Raw genomic sequence first — 21,651 nt, 5'->3', positions numbered from 1 at the left:
GCAGGGTAAGTTCCTGCAGAGCCTCACACTCATGTTGGTCTCACCGACGTTGATGGGGAGAAACAGCCTGTCACGGGCAGAGCCCACTTTGTTCCTCGATTCTGTTTCTTTCCATGCAGTCCGCCCTCCTGACCTGATACCATTAGGGCCGGTGTCTCGTCCCGGGGGACACGGACCTTGGGAACACAGACGGATCTAAGCTGGCGCTCCCCGCGCGTTGGCAAATCTAAGAGTCAACACTTGGAAGCGCCGTGGTTTTGACTCCCCGAGAAGGAGCTGGATTCAGACTTAACTCTCCCCACTCCCAGCTTTTTACCGTGGGGGATTTCAGACCTACAGAAAAGTGGAGGACAAGCATCGTGAACGGCCATCCTGTGCCCTTCACCGGAACCGAGCAACGGTAAACATGTCCCTTCACCGGAACCGAGCAACCGGAACCGGAACCGAGCGACGGTCAACATGTCCGTTCACCGGAGCCGAGCAACCGGAACCGGAACCGAGCGACGGTAAACATGTCTGTTCACCGGAACCGAGCAACCGGAACCTAGCGACAGTAAACATGTGCGTTCACCGGAACCCAGCAACGGTAACCGCGTCCCTTCACTGGAACCGAGCGACTGTAACCGGAACCGAGCAACGGTGGACGCGTCCCTTCCCCGGAACCGAGCGACGGTAACCACGCCGCCTCCCTCGGTTCCCAGGCATTGCCGCGGCTGACTGGGGAATACACGGTACCAGCCTGACCTAACCTGTGTAAACAGCGGGTGTAGTTTTTCCCTGAAGGACCGTTGACCCTTGATCGACATGGGTGTGAACTGCACGGGTCCGCTTGTATATGGGCGTTTTTCAACCAAACGTGAATCAAAACTACAGTGTCAGCCAGGTGCAGAGGCTCACGCCTGTAATCCCAGCACTTTGGGAGGCTGAGGCAGAATTGCCTCAGCCCGGGAGTTTAAGACCTGTGTGGGCAACAGAGAGAGACCCCCATCTCTACAAATAATTCTGAAAATTAGCTGAACATGGAGGCATGCACCTGTGGTCCCAGCTACTCGGGAGGCTGAGTCGGGAGGATCGCTGGAGCCAGGGAGGTCGAGGCGGCAGTGAGATGTGATTGTACCTGCTCTCCAGCCAGGGGGACAGAGCCAGACCCTGTCTCAAAACAAAACATGGCCGAGCACAGTGCTGGAATCCCAGCACTTTGGGAGGCTGAGGCGGGCGGATCACGAAGTCAGGAGACGGAGACCACCCTGGCTCATAGGGTGAAACCCCGTCTCTACTGAAAATACAAAAAATTGTCTGGGCGTGGCAGCAGGTGCCTGTAGTCCCAGGTACTCCAGAGGCTGAGGCAGGAGAATCGCTTGAACCCGGGAGGCGGAGCTTGCAGTGAGCTGAGATTGCGCCACGGCACTCCGGCCTGGGTGACAGAGCGAGACTCTGTCTCAAAAAAAAACAAAGCAAAACAACAGTATTCGTAGGATGTGAAACCTATGTATGCAGAGGCTGGTTTTTCTTACACTCAGGTTCTGCAGGGCTGACTGTAGGACTTCAGTACGTGCAGATTTAGGAATACGTGTGGGTCCCGGAACCAATCCCCCGCGTATACATGGGGTAACTGTATTTGAAAATAGATTATATTTATCATGATATTTCATTCCTAAACCTTCATTATCTCCTAAAAACAAGGGTGTTCCCTTCATAGCAACAATACCGTTACCATACCCAAGAAATGTAGCATTGATAGGTGAGGAGCATAGGTCCGTTGTCTTGCAGAATTTTCCAGAGTCTGAATTTGTCAAATGGTTCCCTCCTGATTAGATCCAGGCCAAACTTCTCTGGCAGGAATGCTGCAGAGCTCCTATTGCATCTCAGCAGGAGCCATATAATAGTTCCGTCCTGTTGATGATGCTGAGGTTAAGCACTGGGTCGAGCTGATGTCTGCCAGATCACTCAACTTTGTACAGGTATTTTCTCCTTTGTAACTAACGAGCAGTAAGTGCATGAGACTTTAGGACTGTAGGAATGTTCTCTTCCCAGTAACTTGTCACCCAGTGGCTTCATGTCCACTGATAGGTGATAATTCTTTCATGAATCGGTTTTTATTTTATTTTTATTTTTATTTTTGAGATGGAGTTTTTCTCTTTTGCCCAGGCTGGAGTACAGTGGTGCGGTCTTGGCTCACTGCAACCTCCGCCTCCTGGGTTCAAGTGATTCCCCTGCCTCAGCCTCCTGAGTAGCTGGGATTACAGGCGCCCGACACCACGCTCCGCTAATTTTATATTTTTAGTAGAGACGGGGTTTCTCCATGTTGATCCGCCCGTCTCGGCCTCCCAAAGTGCTGGGATTACAGGTGTGAGCCACCGCTCCTGGCTGTTTTATTTGTTTTAAGAGACAGGGTCTCACCCCATCACCCAAACTGGGTTGTAGTGGCACAATCATAGCTCACTGTAGCCTCTAACTCCTGGATTCAAGCGATCCTCCTTCCTCAGCCTCCTGAGTAGCTGGGACTACAGGCATGTGCCACCACACCCAGCTAAGTTTTATTTTTATTTTTGTGTTTTTGAGATAGAGTCTTACTATATTGCTGAAGCTGATCCTGAATTCCTGGTCTCAAGGGAGCCTCCCACCACGGCCTCCCAAAGCACTAGGATTACAAGTGTGAGCCACTGTGCCTGGCCTCCTGAATCTGTTTTTACATTGATTATTGCAGAATCCTGGGCTTTAAATTGTCACTTCTACATATATTACCTCACATTCCTTTACGAAGAGCCCCTCATTGCATGAGCACCGTGGCTCACACCTGTAATCCCAGCACTTTGGGAGGCTGGTGGATCGCTTGAGCTCAGGAGTTCGAGACCAGCCTGGGAAACATGGTGAAACCCCATCTCCACCAAAAATACAAAAAACTAGCCAAGCGTGGTGGTTCACGCCTGTAATCCCAGCTACTGGGGAGGCTGAGGTGAGAGAACTGCTTGAGCCCAGGAGGCAGAGGTTGCAGTGAGCTGAGATTGTGCCACTGCACTCCAGCCTGGGCGACAGAGCAAGACTCTATCTCAATTTAAAACAAACAAACAAAAAAGAGCCTCTCATGTTCTCCCACTCCATTTTTTAGTATTCTTTTAGACTCATGGATTTAAAAAAAAAAATTCTATAACTGTAGCTTATTAATTTCACTGTTTTTTACTATATCCCAAATTTGGTAAGTGGGAGTCTTTCCAAGATGGTTCTTGAGTCTTTCAACATGTTCCCAGCATCCTGTAAGCATTTGCTTTCTTTTCTGGCACTCAGTGAGATGTTCAGGCTCAGCTTGGCCTCTCCGTCCCCTAGTCTTGGAATCAGCTCTTCCTCTGAGAAACCCTCCTTCCCTTTGGTGGAGGGATGGTCCTTAGACACCAACAACTGGGCATGAAGTACGTTCCTTGCTGGGCCTCTCACTGCTAAAGAGCAAAGAACAGTCAGGCACGGAGGCTTACACCTGTAATCCCAGCACTTTGGGAGGCTGAGGTGGGCGGATCACCTGAGTACAGGAGTTCAAGACCAGCCTGGCCAACATGGTGAAACCCCGTCTCTACTAAAAATACAAAAATTAGCTGAGCATAGTGACACTTGTTTGTAACCCCAGCTACTCAGGAGGCCAAGCCACACAAATCACTTGAACCCAGGCTGTGGAAGTTGCAGTGAGCCGAGATGGTGCCACTGCATTCCAGCCTAGGCGACAGAGTGAAACTGTGTCTCAAAAACAAAAACAAAACAAAAAACTGAGAAATTTAAATGTGTTTTAAAATCTTGAGTTGATACTGATATGTTGCACTCAGAGGCAGCCGCCCAGGGCCCTTCCTTACTTCCCCAGTCTGTGTCTGTGTTCCTTTTGTCACATCGTGATTGATAACCTAGTTTACAGATTTGCAGCCTCCATAATCATGGCCAGCAGTCATCCTAGCAAGTTAGGTTCAAACTTTCTTCTCAGTTCTTTTTGTCCTTAGACCACATCCAAGTAAGGAGGAGTAGTCAGAGAGCTAGATCCAAAGGCCACTTGAATTATTTGCCTTTTTCTCTAGGTAACTAGTAATTATTATTAGAGTTAGGGTCACATGTTTCTGTTCCTATTAAACTTTAAGATTTACTGTTTGCTCCTACTTTTTACTTGATTTTATTCTTTTAGTAAGTAAATGTTTACGAGGTTCAAAAGTCAAAAATATATAGGCCCGGTGCAGTGGCTCATGCCTGTGTTCCCAGCACTTTGGGAGGCCAAGGTGGGCGGATCACCTGAGGTCGGGAGTTCGAGACCAGCCTGGCCAAGATGGCGAAACCCTGTCTCTATGAAAAATACGAAAATTAGCCGGGCATGGTGGCACACGCCTGTAATCCCAGCTACTCAGGAGGTTGAGGCAGGAGAATTGCTTGAACCTGGGAGGTGGAGGTTGCAGTGAGCAGAGATCAGGCCACTGCCCTCCAGCTTAGGCAACAGAGCAAGACTCTGTCTTAAAGAATAATAATAATAAAATTTTTTTAAAACTTAAAACAATATAAAATAAAATACAAAGAGAAGGCTCACTTTCATTGCCAGAAGTGAGTGTTTTCCTTGGTTTCTGACTCACCCTTTCTAATTCCTTACTGCAAAAGTGATCCACACCTCTCTGTCTTGGGCCCTTCTCTTGATGCTTACACAGGAAGGGTCTGAGGTTCTGGTTCTCAGGATCAGCTGTGACCAGAGGAAACATGTTAGAACAGATTGAAGTCCTGCTCATCCTCCACTCTGTTAATTTGCTCAGTTTTGTCTGTTGTTTAGTCATCTGTGAAAAGGCATAGTACCCCGTGGAGGATAGGGAAGGGGTGTCTGGAACGACCTGAGGGCCAGGCCTTTCAGAGAGGAGGAAGCAGCCTGAGTTAGGTTTGGATGGGCCATTGAATGGCGTTTGACGGAAGTGGAGCTGACGGTGGTGTCCCCGGAGCAGATCTGGGATCCGTGAAAGGGACGTGACGGAGCAGATGAGTTGGTTCTCTGGCAGGCCTGCCTGTCCGTGCAGCTGCTGTTTTGTATTTGAGTAGTTTGCATTTCCCTTTCCTTTTCATACAAGATTATCTAGTCTTAATCCCCTTCCTCCTGCATAAGGGTTGCTGGAAACCATTTTTTTTTTCTTTTGAATAAACATCTTGGGGAAGTTAACTTTTCACATTTGTTGTTGTTGTTCTTTACTTGACATTAAGGAGCTTTTATAAGCGATTAAAACTAGGAGAAAACCCAAACCAAAAATTTCCCTAAACTCCAGATGACCTCAGTCGGAACCTCTCCAGCGTTTCTAGTCGTAACTCCTTTGGTGAATTTAGAGTGACTCTTGATTCCACTTCCAAACGACCGCTTTGAACTCTTGGTCAGCGTGGATAAACATCTCCGGGGGCCCGTGAAATACGGTTGTGGGCTCCGACTGAGGAGGCCTCATTTTCAAACCATAGCTGGACGGGAAACTGGATCTGAAAGTATTTCCTGGAATAACTTGCTCCGTTTCTTGAGTGGCAAGTTTTTTTGGTAAAGATACTCTCCCGGACAGTGGAGGTGCCGTGGCCTTTGAACCAGATCCTTCCAATAGTAAACCATTCTGTCAGTTCCTCCTTGGTGGATGGAAGCCATTTTTATCCGGCCAGAGGGCCTTCAAAGTAGAGTCAAGAAACCCAGAAAATTGGCCCCTGCCTGCCCTTGGCTACCCATGGGATAGAAAGAGAAGCTTGAGGTTTTCACCGTAGGGCTGTTTTCTGTAACTCAGCCATTCGGTATCACCTTTGTGGTTCTTTCATGTCGGAATACCAGCTATACTACTATTCACTTACATTTTTCTTTAAATATACTCATTTTAAAAATTTAGATTTAGGCTAGACGTGATGGCTTATGCTTGTAATCCCAGCACTTTGGGAGGCTGCGGCAGGAGGATCACCTGAGGTCAGGAGTTCGAGACCAGCCTGGCCAACATGGAGAAACCCTGTCTCTGCTAAAAATAGGAAATTAGCTGGGCGGGGTGGCGTGCACCTGTAATCCCAGCTACTCAGGAGACGGAGGCAGGAGACTCACTTGAACCTGGGAAGTGGAGGTTGCGGTGAGCCGAGATCGTGCCACTGCACTTACTCTAGCCTGGGTGACAGAGGGAGACTCTTGTCTCAAGGAAAAAAAAAAAAAAAAGACAAGTACTTAGCAAGACCAGTGGAGCCCTACTTTATCCATAGACTCTCGTTCTAAAGCATGCCCTGCAGTGACTTAAGACTCATCTCCTAGCAGAAGACATCCAGCCGGAGTCCCAGAGGTAAAGACTTCAGTAGGCAGGTTTTCCTGTGGAGTTTGTTTTGTGTTTGCAGAGGCTTTGACTTTAAAATGTCTGTCTCCTCTTACTTAGGGTTTTAGTCCTCAGTCATGATGCAAAAGAATTTTGGCAAATGCAGGGAGAGATTGGACCCTTTCTTTTTTGAGACGGAGTCTCACTTTGTTGCCAGGCCGAGTGCAATGGCACCACCTCAGCTCACTGCAACCTCCACCTCCCGGGTTCCAGCGATTCTCCTGCCTCAGCCTCCCGAGTAGCTGGGATTACAGGAGCCGTCATCACGCCCTGCTAATTTTTTTTTTTGAGGCGGAGTCTCGCTCTGTTGCCCGGACTGGAGTGCAGTGGCCGGATCTCAGCTCACTGCAAGCTGCGCCTCCCGGTTTACGCCATTCTCCTGCCTCAGCCTCCGGAGTAGCTGGGACTACAGGCACCCGCCACCTTGCCCGGCTAGTTTTTGTATTTTTAGTAGAGACGGGGTTTCACCGTGTTAGCCAGGATGGTCTCGATCTCCTGACCTCGTGATCCGCCCGTCTCGGCCTCCCAAAGTGCTGGGATTACAGGCTTGAGCCACCGCGCCCGGCCTCGCCCTGCTAATTTTTGTATTTTTAGTAGAGACGGGGTTTCACCATGTTGGCCAGGATGGTCTTGATCTCTTGACCTCGTGGTCTGCCTGCCTAGGCCTCCCAAAGTGCTGGGATTACAGGTGTGAGCCACTGCGCCCGGCCTAGATTGGACCCTCTTATCTTCATCTCCCACAGGGGCCGGCTGTGGACTTGCCCATCTCATACGACAGGAATCATTTTCTGCTGGTTTTGATTGAGTTCTCTGGCACGCTGGATAGGGTTTGTTGTAACGCATACATTCCTCCTGCCAAGGTACACAGAGTCTTTAGACTCAGAGGCTTGTTTTATGATTTTTTCCCCTAAACTTAATTTATTCTACATATCCCATGGCACAGCTAAATATGTGTGGGTATTTGGCTGCCAGAACTGGGGGATCAGATGGGGCCTTGCCTGTCCTTGCTGGAGAATGGGAGGACTGCTTCCTTCTGGGGCGTATTTTCAGAGAGAGTTCTGCTAATTTCAAACAAAACTTTTCAACAAACCTATTCATGAATAGAATGTAAGAGATAAATCTGGGGGAAGTTTTACCCACATTTGGATCCTGGGGAGCAGTCAAGTTTTTACCAGCCGCAAAGAAGATATCTTGGATTGGGTGGAAACCGTTTACTTCCCTCTGCTTGTAACCCTGACAAAGCTGTCCTGGAACCCCTTAGGGCTCTCTCAGACCCGGGGGGTTCAAAGGCCGCCTTGCTTCTTCTTCTTTGTTAGTCTATGAAAATTACTTATGTATTTGAGATCGTGTCTTGCTCTGTTACTCAAGCTGGAATGCAGTGGCATGATCAGAGCTCACTGCAGCCTCAAAAACTCCTGGGCTCAGGTGATCTTCTCATCTCAGCCTCTCAGTTATCTGGGACCACTGGTTTGCTCCACCACACCAAGCGAATGTTTTCCTTTTTGTAGAGATGGGGTCTTGCTCTGTTGCCCAGGCTGGTCTCAAACTCTTGTGCTCAGTTGACCCTCCCACCTTGGCCTCCCAAAGCACTTGTGGTTATAGGTGTGGCAGGTGTGAGCCTCTGCACTCAGCTTCCATATGCAAAATTTTAAACTCTTTCTGAGACAGAGTCTCGCTCTGTCACCCAGGCTGGAGTATGGTGGTACAATCTTGGCTCACTGCAACCTCTGCCTCCTGGGTTCAAGCAATTCTCCTTCCTCAGCCTCCCAAGTAGCTGGGATTACAGGCATGAGCCACCACACCTGGCTAATTTTTGTATTTTTAGTAGAGATGGGGTTTCACCATGTTGACCAGAACAGTGTCGAACTCCTGACCTCAGGTAATCCGTCCTCCTTGGCCTCCCAAAGTGGTGGGATTACAGGCATGAGCCACTGCGCCCGGCCACAAATTTTTTTTTGGGGACGGAGTCTTGCTCTATCGCCCAGGCTGGAGTGCAGTGGTGCAATCTTCCAAATAGCAGGGACTACAGGCACCCGCCGCCATGCTTGGCTAATTTTTTTTGCATCTTTTAGTAGAGACAGGGTTTCTCCGTGTTAGCCAGGGTGGTCTGTGATCTCCTGACCTCGTGATCCACCCGCCTCGGCCTCCCAAAGTGCTGGGATCATAGGTGTGAGCTGCCGCACGCGGCCTAAATTTTAAACTGTTAAAACTCCACTCAAGTGAGCAGGTGGGATCATTTTAAATCCATCTAACTAAAAAATATTCTAGTGGCAGGATCTTTCCTCTGAAGTACCTGCTTTCAAGTGTCCAAAAAACCTGAGAGAGAAGAGCGAGTACAGTGGGAAGGGAGAATCAGAAACAGCTATTCCAGATTCATTCATTTAATCTACAGATATTTTTACTGCAAGCCTACTTTGTGCCATGCATGATGCCAGAAGCAGAGTGAGCTAAGTATCTCCCTGGCCTCATGAAGCTCTGGAATCCAGTGGGGGGGCACATCTGATTCAACAAGTCACACAAATATAGAATGGAAATGGGTCAGGCGCTGGGGCCCACGCCTGTCATCCCAGCATTTTGGGAGGCTGAGGCGGGCGGATCACAAAGTCAGGAGTTCGAGACCATCCTGGCCAACATTGTGAAACCCCGTGTTTGCTAAAAATATAAAAATTAGCTGAGTGTGGTGGTGCACGCCTGTAATCCCAGCTACTCAGGAGGCTGAGGCAGGAGAATCACTTGAACCCGGGAGGCGGAGGTTGCAGTGAGCCGAGATCGTGCCACTGCACCCCAGCCTGGTGACAGAGCAAGACTCCGTCTTGAAAAAAAAAAATTAAAAAATATGTAATAGAAATAGTGAGAAGTACTGTAAAGGAAGAGAAAGCACTAGGGCTTGGACATGTAACGGAGCACCTGGTCTGAACTTGGGAGGGAGGTAGTGGGCAGAGAAGGCTCCCGAAGAGCTGGTGTTTGAGCTGATATCTGCAGGGCGAGGGACACACAGGAAAGACAGAGGGACACCACGTGGGAAGGAGACGTCAGTGGGCCTGAGTTACCTGGGAGCTTTCTCTTTTTCCCTTTTTTTTTTAAGACAGAGTCTTGCTCTGTCACCCAGGTTAGAGGGCAGTGGCGTGATCTTGGCTCACTGCAAGCTCCGCCTCCCGGGTTCAAGCGATTCTCCTGCCTCAGCCTCCCGAGTAGCTGGGACTACAGGTGTGCACCACCACACCCGGCTAATTTGTATATTTTTAGTAGAGATGGAGTTTTGCCATGTTGGCCGGGCTGGTCTCAAACTCCTGACCTCAGATGGTCCACGGACTCCCAAAGTGCTGGGATTACAGGCGTGAGCCACCGCGCCTGGCTAGGAACTTTCTTAACATTTACATTTTTAGCCCGGAGTGGTGGCGGTCTTCCATAGTCCCAGCTACTCAGGAGGCTGAGGCAGGAGAATCACTTGTACCCGGGAGGCGGAGCTTGCAGTGAGCCGAGATGGCATCACTGCACCCCAGCCTGGGTGACAGAGCGAAACTCCGTCTCAAAAAAAAAAAAAAAAGAAAACATTTCCACTTTAGGTCTCACCCCCTGGGAGTCAGATCCAGTGGGTCAGAGGTGGGGCCTGGAAATCTGCATGAGTCCCTGAGACTCTGAGGCATCCTGGGGAAACAGGCGCCCTGGGCAAACGGGCGTCCTGGGCAAACGGGCGTCCTGGGGAAATGCTGCATTAAACACTTCCGGGGAAGCTCTTTCCTCCCAGTTTGCAACGTGTGCTGGAGGGAATTCCAGGCCTCCTTTTGTAAGGACGTGAACGGTTAGGCTTGGCATACGCATAACCCCAACCGTGCAGGGAGACGTGGACCCACTCAGAGAGCAGACAGGGGTCCTGCCTCCCTCCTCCACCCACCCAACCCTGCTTTCTGCTTGACATCTGCTTCCAGGAGGCCCGTATCCAAATCCGACACCAACTCGGAGCTCTGGGAGCTGGAAAGGAAAGGAAGTGTTGGGGTTTCTTTTTTACCCTCCCCTGAAATTTTCTAGACGTCAGTGTGGACATTCAGAGGCAAGTCTGTCTACATAATCTGTCCTGACTTTTTCTGGAGGTAGAAAGGAGAGAGAAAACAGGGTTGAGTTTGGGCAGCAAGACTCCAGCTGTGGGCACGAGGGGTCCCAGGGAGTCTGTGGCCCACGTCCTGGTCAATGGGGGGTTTGATGAGGTTGCCTGCTGGAGACGCCCCTGACTGAGGCTGTGGCTAAGGCAGGTTCTCGTTGATGGGACTTGTGAGGAGGTGTCATCGGGATGCCCCCGGATGGCAGAAGAGCTGGGACTAAGCCAGCAGGGATTGCTGCTTGGCCAAGAGCCTTCTAGTGGCTGCAGGGCCTTGGCCAGCATGCAGGGATAAGCCAGGGCCACAGGATTCCTGATCCCTTTTCTCGCCGCTGCCTCCGTTGGCACAGGACCTAAGGGCTTAGGGTGGCAGGGCTGTTCCTGAGACTGGCGCCCCTAATTGAGCTACAGCCGTTTTCCAACTTTTTCCACTCCCCATTTCAAGTCTCTGGTTAGATCAGGAGAAAGTCTGGCTGTGGCGCCATCTTTAAACCACTGGCAAACCTGCTAATCTCCCTCCAGTGGAGAAAGCCGACCTCAGCTTTCCGCAGGCAGCGTGAGTCAGATCACGTGTAATGATGGCTTGTTCTTTGTTCTTTTCATTTTGACACTTAGCCTCTATTTATGGTGAGTGGTACTGGTTCTCCACTTACAATAGCAATATAAAGTTTCCTTTCAAAATAGATTTTTTTTTTAAAGGAGTCTACTCAAAGCAAAATAAGTGAATAAGCGTCTGAGTGAGGAGGGCACGCGTTGTAGATGATACATGTGGACGCTGGAGCTTGGAAACTGGGTGCTGGGAGCAGCCATCTGGGTTTCACATCTGGCTTCATCTTCATAGCAAGCCCATGAGGCAAGCACAAGGATTTCTCCCAGTGTACAGCGGAAGTAGCTTCTCGGAGAGGTGAAGGGACGTTCCCAGCCTGGCTGACTTTGCCACCCTGCTCTTTCCACCTGCCCTTCCTTGTGACCGGGGGACACAGTGACCTCAGATCCATTCTGTAGCCCCTCAGCCCCTCCGCATCCCCCCCACCCCCATGCTATCTAAGCATCTTCTCTCCCTTCTGCAGCCCAGGGCTGCCCCCAGCAGCAGGCAGGCTTGTGCTGCTCTTTGCCCTGGCGTCTTCATTTCAACCAGGGAACTTTGGGTGGAGCCGTAGCCAAGTGAAAACTGGAGCTCAGGCTTGCTGGACCCCGGCCTCCCACCGCATCCCCCGGCGTTTGGACACAGACCTTTCTCTGGGTGGTCTGGAGACCAGGTTGGAACTTGTTGATGTTTAGCAGTTCGGTTCTGCTGAAAGTTGACAGGATTATTGCGCTCTATAAATCGGTCAGCCTGTCCCAGGAAGCCGTGCTCCTGATGGAGAAGCCGTTTGCATGTGGTTTCTGTTCCAAAGGCCTCAGCAGTTTTAAGTTTCCTAAGCAAGTGATTTTCGTGGCATCATCCGGGTCTGACTCACTGGGATGTTTCTGTTCTGGAGGAGAAAGTCAAGTCTTGTTGCAGCCTCAGGAACTCCACCCTCTGCCCATCTTGGTTCTGTGGCACCAGCGGTGTCTGCAACCAGCACACAGGAAGGTGCCCACACACCTGGCTGGGGAGTGCCCACCGACGGCCCTCACCGAACTGCCTTTGAAAACTAAAGTTGGGGGACGTACTGTGCCTGCTTATGAATATCATGTGTGTGATTCTGGGTCGGGAGTGTGCTCTGAGGGACGTGTGGCCGTTCATCTTGTCTGCAGAGGAAACCTCCTGCCTTCGTCCCTCCTGACTCAGCTCCCGGGTCCCCCCCACCGCCAAAGCCTGCTGGAGACAGCCAGCTCGCACAACCTTCCTGGAGGAAGAGCCCTACTTTGGAAACTCACAAAATGGCATTTCTTGGCAAGTTTGTGAGTTTGCTCATGGCCACCTTCCTTGGACCCACAGGTCGGAGCAGTGGACTGACTTTCCTGGTGTCCGCACACATGTGACACCTTTGTGTATCTTAGGCTCCCACTTCAGAAATGGGCTGCTGGGTGCAGGGAGCAAGAGGTCCGGGAAACTCATTTGCTACCTTGTCTGAAGTCATCGTCTTGCTCCTTCCTCTGCGTATCTCGTGGGAGCAGGAGCAGGTGTCTCCTCCCAGGGCCCCGGGGCTCCTGGGGGAGGAGAGAAGAATGAGCCGTGAGAAAGGGATTTGAAAGGGCTGAGAGCCTCTGTCAGGTGATTCTGCTTTTCTTTTTCTGGCATTCTAAGCAGTGAGGATTTAGTGATGTGCTCAGACCCTCCACACACACAGACCTACGTACCTGTCTCAGTTAGGGGTTGTTTACGAGGAGCAGAAATGGACTCCAGCTGCCTTACGTGGTTTGGGTTAGACTCTCCGAACACGGTCGTTCATTGCAGGGGCGTCCGGATGCAGGAACGGCACCCAGTTGGGATGTGGGGGTCCAGCCTGGGTTCGGGAGCAGGTCGCTCTTGGGCTCCTTGGGGGCTCTGCAGCTTCTCTCGTTCCCTCCTCTCTGACTCTGGTGTCTTTCCTGCCCCTCGTCTGTCCTCCTGTGTATCAGCTCCATTTCTGTCTGCTGTCCCTGGCCCAGCAAGGCGACCCCTGCCTGCCTTTGATGTGAGTTTATGGTTCTCACCTCCACTGTCAACTCTTCAGCACTCCTCTACCTTCTCTGCATTCTGCCACGTTTAGGAAATGAGGATTGCTTGTCTGGAGATAGAGGGACGAGGCAGCTGGCCGCCAGAGGACAAGGACGTGGAGGGAGGGGGGAGGGAGTCCAGCGGCCCCTGAGGCTGAGAGGGTCAGTGCGGTGCCCTCCTGGAGCCTGCTCGTAGCACACTGGTTGGGAAGCTCGCATCTTTTTTTTTGGGGGGCGGAGTCTCACTCTGTCCCACAGGCTGGAGTGCAGTGGTGTGACCCCAGCTCACTGCATCCTCTGCTTCCCAGGTTCAAGGGATTCTCCTGCCTCAGCCTCCTGAGTAGCTGGGATTACAGGCACATGCCACCACGCCCAGCTAATTGTGTGTTTTTAGTAGAGATGGGATTTCACCATGTTGGCCAGGCTGGTCTCGAACTCCTGACCTCAGGTGACCCACCTGTCTCAGCCTCCCAAAGTGCTGGGATTACAGGTGTGAACCACTGCGCCCAGCTGGGAAGCTCCGATCTTAGTAAATCCATCTTTGTGTCCAGTTTCTGAATTCCCAGGAGAGAGCGTGATTGGTGTTAGATCAAGGGTGTACACCCACCCCGATTACCTGTGGCCCAAGGCAGAAGCCCGTGGAACAAAGGGTGTGGGCGGGCCAGGGACTGCCATCCCAGGGGAGGGTCTAGAGAGGAAACCGGAGCCTGTTACATACCCAGACAGGCTCCTTTCCTTTCTCAAAGGCGAAGAAGTTTGTCTTGATCTGACCCCATACTGTCTGGCACAAATACCTGGTAGGTTTGAGATGCTCGATAAATGTGTATTGATGAAAAATGACCAGGCACATGAGCGGTATAGAGCCGAACTCCTGCTGAAACCGGGCACCTGGCCTATCCAGAAAACCTCTGTCATCACCACCCCCAGCCATCGTCCTCAGACCATGCTTCAGCCTCTCTGTCTGCTGTGTCTAACATCTAGGGCCATTCCTGCCGCTCTCCACTTTCTTATTAGCTTCTGAAGCCTCAAACAGAGAAAGTAACCAGGGAGCCAAGCCGCCTGTGTTTTTCTCAGTAGGAGGCATTTGGAACCAGTCGTGTCGTGTCGTGGCTCCTTTGAGTTCGCTGTTTGGAAGTAAAACAACACACACCAATACTGCATTGTAAAAATGGCTTTCCGGCCAGAGCCCTGGACTTTTGTGTTTTGATGGAAACACCCATCTAAATTTCCTGGTTTATTTTTTCTGAATGGCCAGGCATTAACCTGGCAAATGCTACTGTTTTTTAAATCCTGCTCGTGTTGAGCCACAGCAGTACCTTTTATTGGCAAGAAATCAGCCAGGTGCGGTGGCTCACGCCCGTAATCCCAACACTTTGGGAGGCTGAGGTGGGCGGATCACCTGAGGTTAGGAGTTCGAGACCAGCCTGGCCAACATGGTGAAACCCTGTCTCTACTAAAAATACAAAAAAATTAGCCGGGCATGGTGATGGGTGCTTATGATCCCAGATACTTAGGAGGCTGAGGTAGGAGAACTGCGTGAAGCCGGAAGGCCGAGGTTGCAGTGAGTGGAGATCGTGCCATTGCAATCCAGCCTGGGTGACACGGCAGGATTCCATCTCAAAAAAAAAGGAAATCAACGTTCAGTAACTGGAAATGAATTATCAGGGGTTGACGTCCTCCTGAGGGTGACAGGGACCACAGAGAAACTCGGCTTAATTAATAGTGTTTCATCTTCGATCCTTCACTCACTGGTTTTATAACAACTTTATGTAGCAGAAAGAGAGATGGGAATTAAAAGTGGTCTGGAAGAGGAGGAGAAGGTGATACTTTGTTCTGTATTTACTCCTATTTCTGTATTGGGCTTGTAGCTGTTTTTTCTTATTCTACATGAATCACTTGGATGCATAAATTCAAAGACATATGTCTGTGGGTCTCACACATCTGTCTTGAATTTCATCTTTTCCACCCTGTCTTCTACTTTCCAAACAATTTGCCTCCCCCTCTCTCTCTCCCTGCTGTTACTTATTTCCCTGTGCGACGGAACCCTTTCATTTCAGGAGCTGGTGGAGGGAATGAATGCGAGCCACGGTCTGTTTCTATGTAAAGGCATCTTGGTACCCGGTGGTCACAGTTTCTTAGTGTCGGACACGATTCCTTTTGCTGTGGACGCGGCTGGTCTGCGGCAGTGGGGCTGAGGCTGTTTGCCGAGCTGCGGACGTGCCTGGCTTGCTGGATTCCTGGTGAGGTGATGTTACGGCTGTGGACCAGTCCAGGCTAATTTAGAGAGAGCCTTCCCGCGCCAGGCTCCTGCAGAACCGTCCCTTCTGACTGTTCCCTTTGATCTCTGTTTCCAGGCTGGGAGTTGTTCACATCATTGTAAATGTTTCCTCTCCTTGTCATTTGGCCGGGGCTCAGTGGGGACTTCCCGAAGCAGGAACGTGGTCAACAAGGGGTTTATAACTGGGCACTCAGAAAGTTCTGCCAAGAAACAGAGGTTTCCATGCAACCGAGAAGGGAAAAAGAAAGCCGTGGTGAAATTAACAATCAAACAGGAAATTGAGAAGGGAGCTGTGCCGAGTGCCAATGGCTCCGCGGGGGGACAGGTACGGACGGTGCCGAAATGATAAACATCTCCATGGTTCTCACCAACCACACTTCCTGCTCTTCTTTTCATTGTGCAGAGCGGACGTGGAAAAGCTCACCCTGCTGACTTGTAATTTATAACCGCATTTTGGGTGGTAGGCGCTGCGCAGTCACATTCCTCGTCTACCAGAAGCCGCGGAAAGTTTCCAGACGATTTGCCTATGTGGGATATGATGAGGTTTCTCTTCAAATAATCGGATCAATCTTTTATTCTTTAATTCACAGTACCTCCTCCCCCCGCCCCCCATTTTTCTCCTTTTCCCTTCTCGCCTTTGTTAAACACCCAGGCATGCCACAGTACCGGGTGCTATTAATACCAGCTCACATTCCTTTCCTTATTTTAAAAAAAGACTAACTTTCTGGCTCATTACAGACACCCCTTCCCCTTTCCCTCCACTTTCTTTTATGTGCCCACCCTATCTAAAAAGAGTCACACGTTTAGCCAACTGGGATTAGTTTACATTATACGACCCGACGCTGGCCAGTAAAACCAGGGCACAGAGGCAGGACTTGCGTCAACAATAAAGGCTCTCGGGCCCCTTTGTTCAGGTGTTCAGGTGCACTCTCGCGGTGACTGGCCAGGGAGGCACCCCTCTGTGCAGAAATACAGTTGCTTTGCTAAAAATCCTTTGTTCGTGTGTTCCATTTCCTTATTTTTTATTTTTATTGTTTTGAGACAGAGTCTCTCTCTGTCGCCAGCCAGTCAGAGGTGCGATCTTGGCTCACTGCAACGTCTGCCTCCCGGGTTCAGCAGTTCCCTAGCTCAGCCTCCCAAGTAGCTGGGATTATAGGTGCCTGCCACCACACCCGGCTAATTTTAGTAATTTTAGTAGAGACGAAGTTTCACTGTCTTGGCCAGGCTGGTCTTGAACTCCTGACCTTGTGATCCATCTGCCTCGGCCTCCCAAAGTGCTGGGATTACAGGCATGAGCCACTGTGCCCGGCAATTTCCTTGAAATTTTGAGCATTATTCCTAACACCTAATTTTTAAAACTATATTTATTTATTTTTGAGACGGAGTCTGGTTCTGTCGCCCAGGCTGGAGTGCAATGCTATGATCTCGGCTCACTGCAACTTCTGCCTCCCAGCTTCAAGCGATTCTCCCGCCTCCAAGCCATTCTCTTGCTTCAGCCTCCCAAGTAGCTGGGACTACTGGCATGCGCCACCATAACCGGCTAATTTTTGTGTTTTTAGTAGAGATGGGGTTTTGCCATGTTGACCAGGCTGGTCTCGAACTCCTGACCTCAGGTGATCCACCCTCCTCGGCCTCCCAAAGTGCTAGGATGACAGGTGTGAGACGCCACACCCAGCCTATTTTCCTGGTTTCTTTTCTGCTGAGGAGCCATGACGAATGTGTGAAAATGGAATATCGGCCTGCCTGTGGCTCATGCTGCGTCTCCAGGTCACATGTGAGGAGCTGGTAGCACATGTCGGCATCCAGCTGATTGGCCTGAGTGCTGAGTGTCATCAGTATCCCCAGTTACTGAGTATCTGCCTCATGCGAGGCCCTGAAGGTACAACGTGGCCTAAGATGGAGGCCCTGCAGGGCCTCGTCTGATGAGGGAGAGGTGAGCTGGTGTTTGGATGCTGAGTCCCTAAGGATGATGACGGTGGGATTCTGGAAGGGGGGAGTTCTCTCTCAGATGTTGAGCCCGTAAGGATGGCGGTGGGATTCTGGAAGGGGGGAATTCTCTCTCAGATGTTGAGTCCGTAAGGATGACGGTGGGATTCTGGAAGGGGGGAATTCTCTCTCAGATGTTGAGCCCGTAAGGGTGATGACGGTAGGATTCTAGAACGGTGGAATTCTCTCTCTCTCTCAATTTGGTGGATCACCTCCCATAGTCCCACAGTTTATGGAATCGACCTTTCTCACTGGAGCTTCTCACTGTAGCAGCTGGTCCTAGGAGTTCTCTCACGTGCAGTGAGTCCATCCTGGACATGTCAGTCAAGTGCTATGTTGGAAATTACTAGAAAATCAGAGCCTGGAGCTCTGGGGTCCTGGGGTGAGCCCTGGTGTCCTATCCTCGGGCACCTGCACTGACCCTGTCTCCGGGGGGTAGGTCTGTTTTCAGGCGTCTTGGCATGGATTTTTGTTTTAATTTAAAAGACGGCATCTTGGCATGGATTTTTTAATTTGAAAAACCAGGCTGGGTGCGGTGGCTAACGCCTGTAATCCCAGCACTTTCGGAGCCTGAGGCAGGCAGATCACAATGTCAAGAGTTTGAGACCAGCCTGGGCAACATGGTGAAACCCCATCTCTACTAAAAATACCAAAATTAGCCGTGCGTGGTGGCAGGTGCCTGTAATCCCAGCTCCTCAGGAGGCTGAGGCAGGAGAATCGCTTGAACCCGGGAGTCGGAGGTTGTAGTGAGCCAAGATCGCACCACTGCACTCCAGCCTGGGTGACAGAAGACGACTCCATCTCAAAAAAAAAAAGAAAAAAAGAAAAAAGAAGCCTTGTATGTAGAAACCTACCATATTTTTGTATTTATTGCAAAGTCCTTTCATTGGCCTTCACACATGATTGCCTCATAGCTTGTAGTGAGCCACAGGAGTGGATGGGCTGGGGTTGGGGTGAACTGGTGACGTCTCCCACCTTCCAGCTAAGGAGGGGCAGGACAGGACGCACGATGGCCTGGACAGGGGTGTTTTGCAGCAGATTCCCAAAGCAACAGGGAATGACACTTTTCCCTCCACAGAGCCCGCATTCCTCACGGGTTCTGGAAAGATCTGGAGTGAAAACGTTCAGATTTGTTTCTCTTTGTGAATGAACTTAACATTCTGGGTCGACATCCGTGTGTTGGCACATCTCCCAAGGACACAGCTGCAAGTCAGGGTCCCGACATTCATGTGGAAAGGCGCCACTCAGAGTGAGCGTGGCACATCTGAGCTCTTTCCTGGCAGTGTCAGCAGAGAGATCTACAAGGCCCAAGAAACACTATCCCCCACTAGAAGTGACTGCCGCTGGGACAGGGGTCGCCCTGACTCCATACCCACGCTGGCTCCTCGTCCCCCTCCTGTGCAAACTCCCAGCCGCTTCCTAAGATCTCCTCTCCTGAGAGCATATGGCCCTCGCCTGCTATTACCAGCCACCCGCTTGCTGTTCCAAACCACTCTGCCCAGTGGAGGCTTTTATACCAGATGGGGCTTCAGGAAATCCCTTCTGTCAGCTTGCGAGAGCTGCAGCGTGGGGAAACAGCCTTCCCTCGTCGGTGGTGCCGGCCAGAAAGCCTGGCAGCCATATGCCGTTTGTGCTCCCAGCTAACTGCTCATCTCCTGGCTCGCGGAGCCACGAGGGCAGGAAGTCGAACGGCACAGTAAATGAACCTCCTTAATTGGTGTTACAAATGAGATCGCGTTCCCCGTGTCGGGGAACTGGACTCCCCATGCCAGCAGCCGCTCCCGTAATTAAATATTTTGCGTTGGGCACGTTTGAAAGGGTGGGAAGTAAACATCGATGTGTTTGTCTCTTCGTTTGTGGCTGTTATTTTTACCTCACTCATTTGTTGTTGTTCATTGAATTCAGTCTGAAGGTGCAGCTTTCTTTCTCCTTTTTTTTCTTTTTTTGAGACGGAGTTTTGCTCTTGTTGACCAGGCTGGAGTGCAATGGCGCGATCTTGGCTCACTGCAACCTCCGCCTCCCAGGTTCAAGCAGTTTTCCTTCCCCAGCCTCCCAGATATCTGGGATTACAGGTGCACATAACCATGCTTGGCTAATTTTTGTATTTTTAGTAGAGACGGGGTTTCTCTGTGTTTGTTAGGGTGGTCTCGAGCTCCTGACCTCAAATGATCCACCCTCCTCGGCCTCCCAAAGTGCTGGATTACTGGCGTGAGCCACTGCACCCTGCCTGAAAGTGCAGCTTTCTGAATGGAAGTTGAGTAGCCAAGTTGCTTGGGGAGTAGTGACTCCTGGAAAGGAGGAGGAGATGGGCCCCCCTTCCCCACCCCTGCAACTTGGGATGTGCCGTAGGTGCCTCTGGTTGGCGTCTTCAAAGGTGGGTTGCATGTGAAACGCGGCCTGTTTCCCGTGTTCATCCTTCATCCTACCCAGTAACCCACGTGACCTTCCCCCCGCCACCCCCCTGCCCCCCTACGGACCACGGAACTGCAGCCCACAGCCGGACCTGGTTCCCAGCCACGCACAGCACTGCATTTCCATTTCTTAGCCTCTCACGCTCCACCTGCATGGACACCAGCGGCTCCCCTGTGTCTCTGGGCTTTCTGGTTGGAACTAGCGACTGTTTCTGTATAAAATTCTGCCATCTCCCATTTTGAAAAAGACCAGCGCTAGCCTGGAAAATGTCTTTCTCTCCTTGATGAAGTGGTGGGTTTAACTGGAAGGATGTCGAGCAGGTTTTTTGTTTTGTGTTTGAGAGGGAGCCTCACTCTGTTGCCCAGGCTGGAGTGCAATGGCGGGATCTCGGCTCACCGCAACCTCGGCCTCCCAGGTTTAAGCCGTTCTCCTGCCGCAGCCTCCTGAGTAGCTGGGATTGCAGGTGTGTGCCATCATGCCTGGCTCATTTTCGCCTTTTTGGTAGAGATGGGGTTTCACCACATTGGCCAGGCTGGCCTCGAACTCCTGACCTCAGGTGATCCGCCCGCCTCGGGCCCCCGGAGTGCTGGGATTACAGACGTGAGCCGCTGTGCGTGGCCTAGAGCAGGTGTAATTGGAAGGATGTAGAACAGATTTAATCAGAAGGATTGCTGCTTTTATCCAGTTTCTCTTTGCGCCCCTCAGAGCCACTGCTGGGACGTGGGCACTCGTGGGCGTTTCCTTTCCTGTGTAGGGTGGACCTGCTCGCCGGTATGAGATGTGCTGTGTGTACTTGGGCTGCTCTGGTTCCCGGCCCTGGCAGGGTTGGCGGCGCCAGGGTGATCTCATCACCGTCTAGTCCAGTGCTGCCTCTTTGACGCTCCTGCCGTGTGAGGGCCGCGCGTGGGGCCCGTTGCCCTGGCATGGACTTTCTGAAATGGCATCTGGAAGGGCACATGTGAGAAGTATTCAGGTGTGAGTGCTGTGAGCCAGGGATGTTTCCACGCCCTTCACACATACCATCTACCCACACAGTAACTAGCAGGGAGGCGCCCCCTAGACCATTTTGCAGCTGAAGAGAGTGAGCTGTGGGGAGACTAAGTCATTTGCCCAAAGTGGCAGAGCCGGGATTCAAACCCAAGCCATCTGCTCCTGTGCCCGTGCTCTCACCCCACACTGTGCCTCTCGCCGCCGTGCTGTGGAGGAGTGGGGGCTGCCAGAACACAGCAGTCCCCTTGGAGAAAGGCTTGTTAGGGGGCAGTGGCTGTTTTGTATTCAACCTAAGAGAAGCCTAGCGTGCCGTCCTTTATCCTGGGAGTTGTCTGTGTATTTGACAGGACTTTGGAGCAACAGGTTAAGATGGAAGCAGGCTTGCCATGGATACACATCTCTTAGATGAAGAGAGAAAAGGAGGACGCAGGCGATGGGATCCTCTGCCTGTCACACTGGCAGCAAAATGATTTCTGTCATAAAAGAATATCTTGCCGGTGAAGTGAGGCTTTTAAGACTTGAGAAGTCTACACACCAGGCAGAGAGTAACTGGCGTTTCCTGTGAACGGTTGTGCCCTGGTCCCTCTATCTGGAGGTATCCCAAATTGATAGGAGGCCCAATAAGTCACTTCCCCATTCTCCCTCCACCAGAATGGGAGCCTGCTGCTGGCATGGATGCTAAATGGCGGTTACAGGGGACATCATACTTTTCCATTTATGGTCCAGTAGAAATGGTAGTATTCTGTCTCTTTTTTCTTTTTATTTTGAGAGGGAGTCTCGCTCTATAACCCAGGCTGGAGTCCAATGGCATAATCTCAGCTCACTGCAACCTCTGCCTCCTGGGTTCAAGTGATTCTCCTGCCTCAGCTTCCCAAGTAGCTGGGATTCCAGGCACCCGCCTCCTTGCCCAGCTAATTGTTGTATTTTTAGTAGAGATAGGGTTT

At 51.1% G+C, this 21,651-nt stretch overlaps 1 protein-coding gene across 1 annotated transcript in view; it reads left to right on the top strand.

Moving 5' to 3' along the window:
• Nucleotides 1-406: 406 nt before the first annotated feature.
• NXN (nucleoredoxin) overlaps nucleotides 407-21,651 on the top strand; it is a 59,858-nt gene continuing 38,613 nt past the window's right edge. The window contains exons 1-4 of the mRNA XM_011956223.1: nucleotides 407-672; nucleotides 11,487-11,675; nucleotides 12,341-12,445; nucleotides 15,784-15,847. Of these exons, the coding sequence (XP_011811613.1) occupies nucleotides 407-672; nucleotides 11,487-11,675; nucleotides 12,341-12,445; nucleotides 15,784-15,847 (624 nt within the window). The remainder of the gene's footprint in view (nucleotides 673-11,486; nucleotides 11,676-12,340; nucleotides 12,446-15,783; nucleotides 15,848-21,651) is intronic.

This window comes from Colobus angolensis, unplaced genomic scaffold (assembly GCF_000951035.1).
Source record: "Colobus angolensis palliatus isolate OR3802 unplaced genomic scaffold, Cang.pa_1.0 Scaffold110, whole genome shotgun sequence".
NCBI lineage: Eukaryota > Metazoa > Chordata > Mammalia > Primates > Cercopithecidae > Colobus > Colobus angolensis.
Note: the sequence above shows the minus strand (reverse complement) of the source record. Positions and strands in the feature narration are given on the sequence as shown.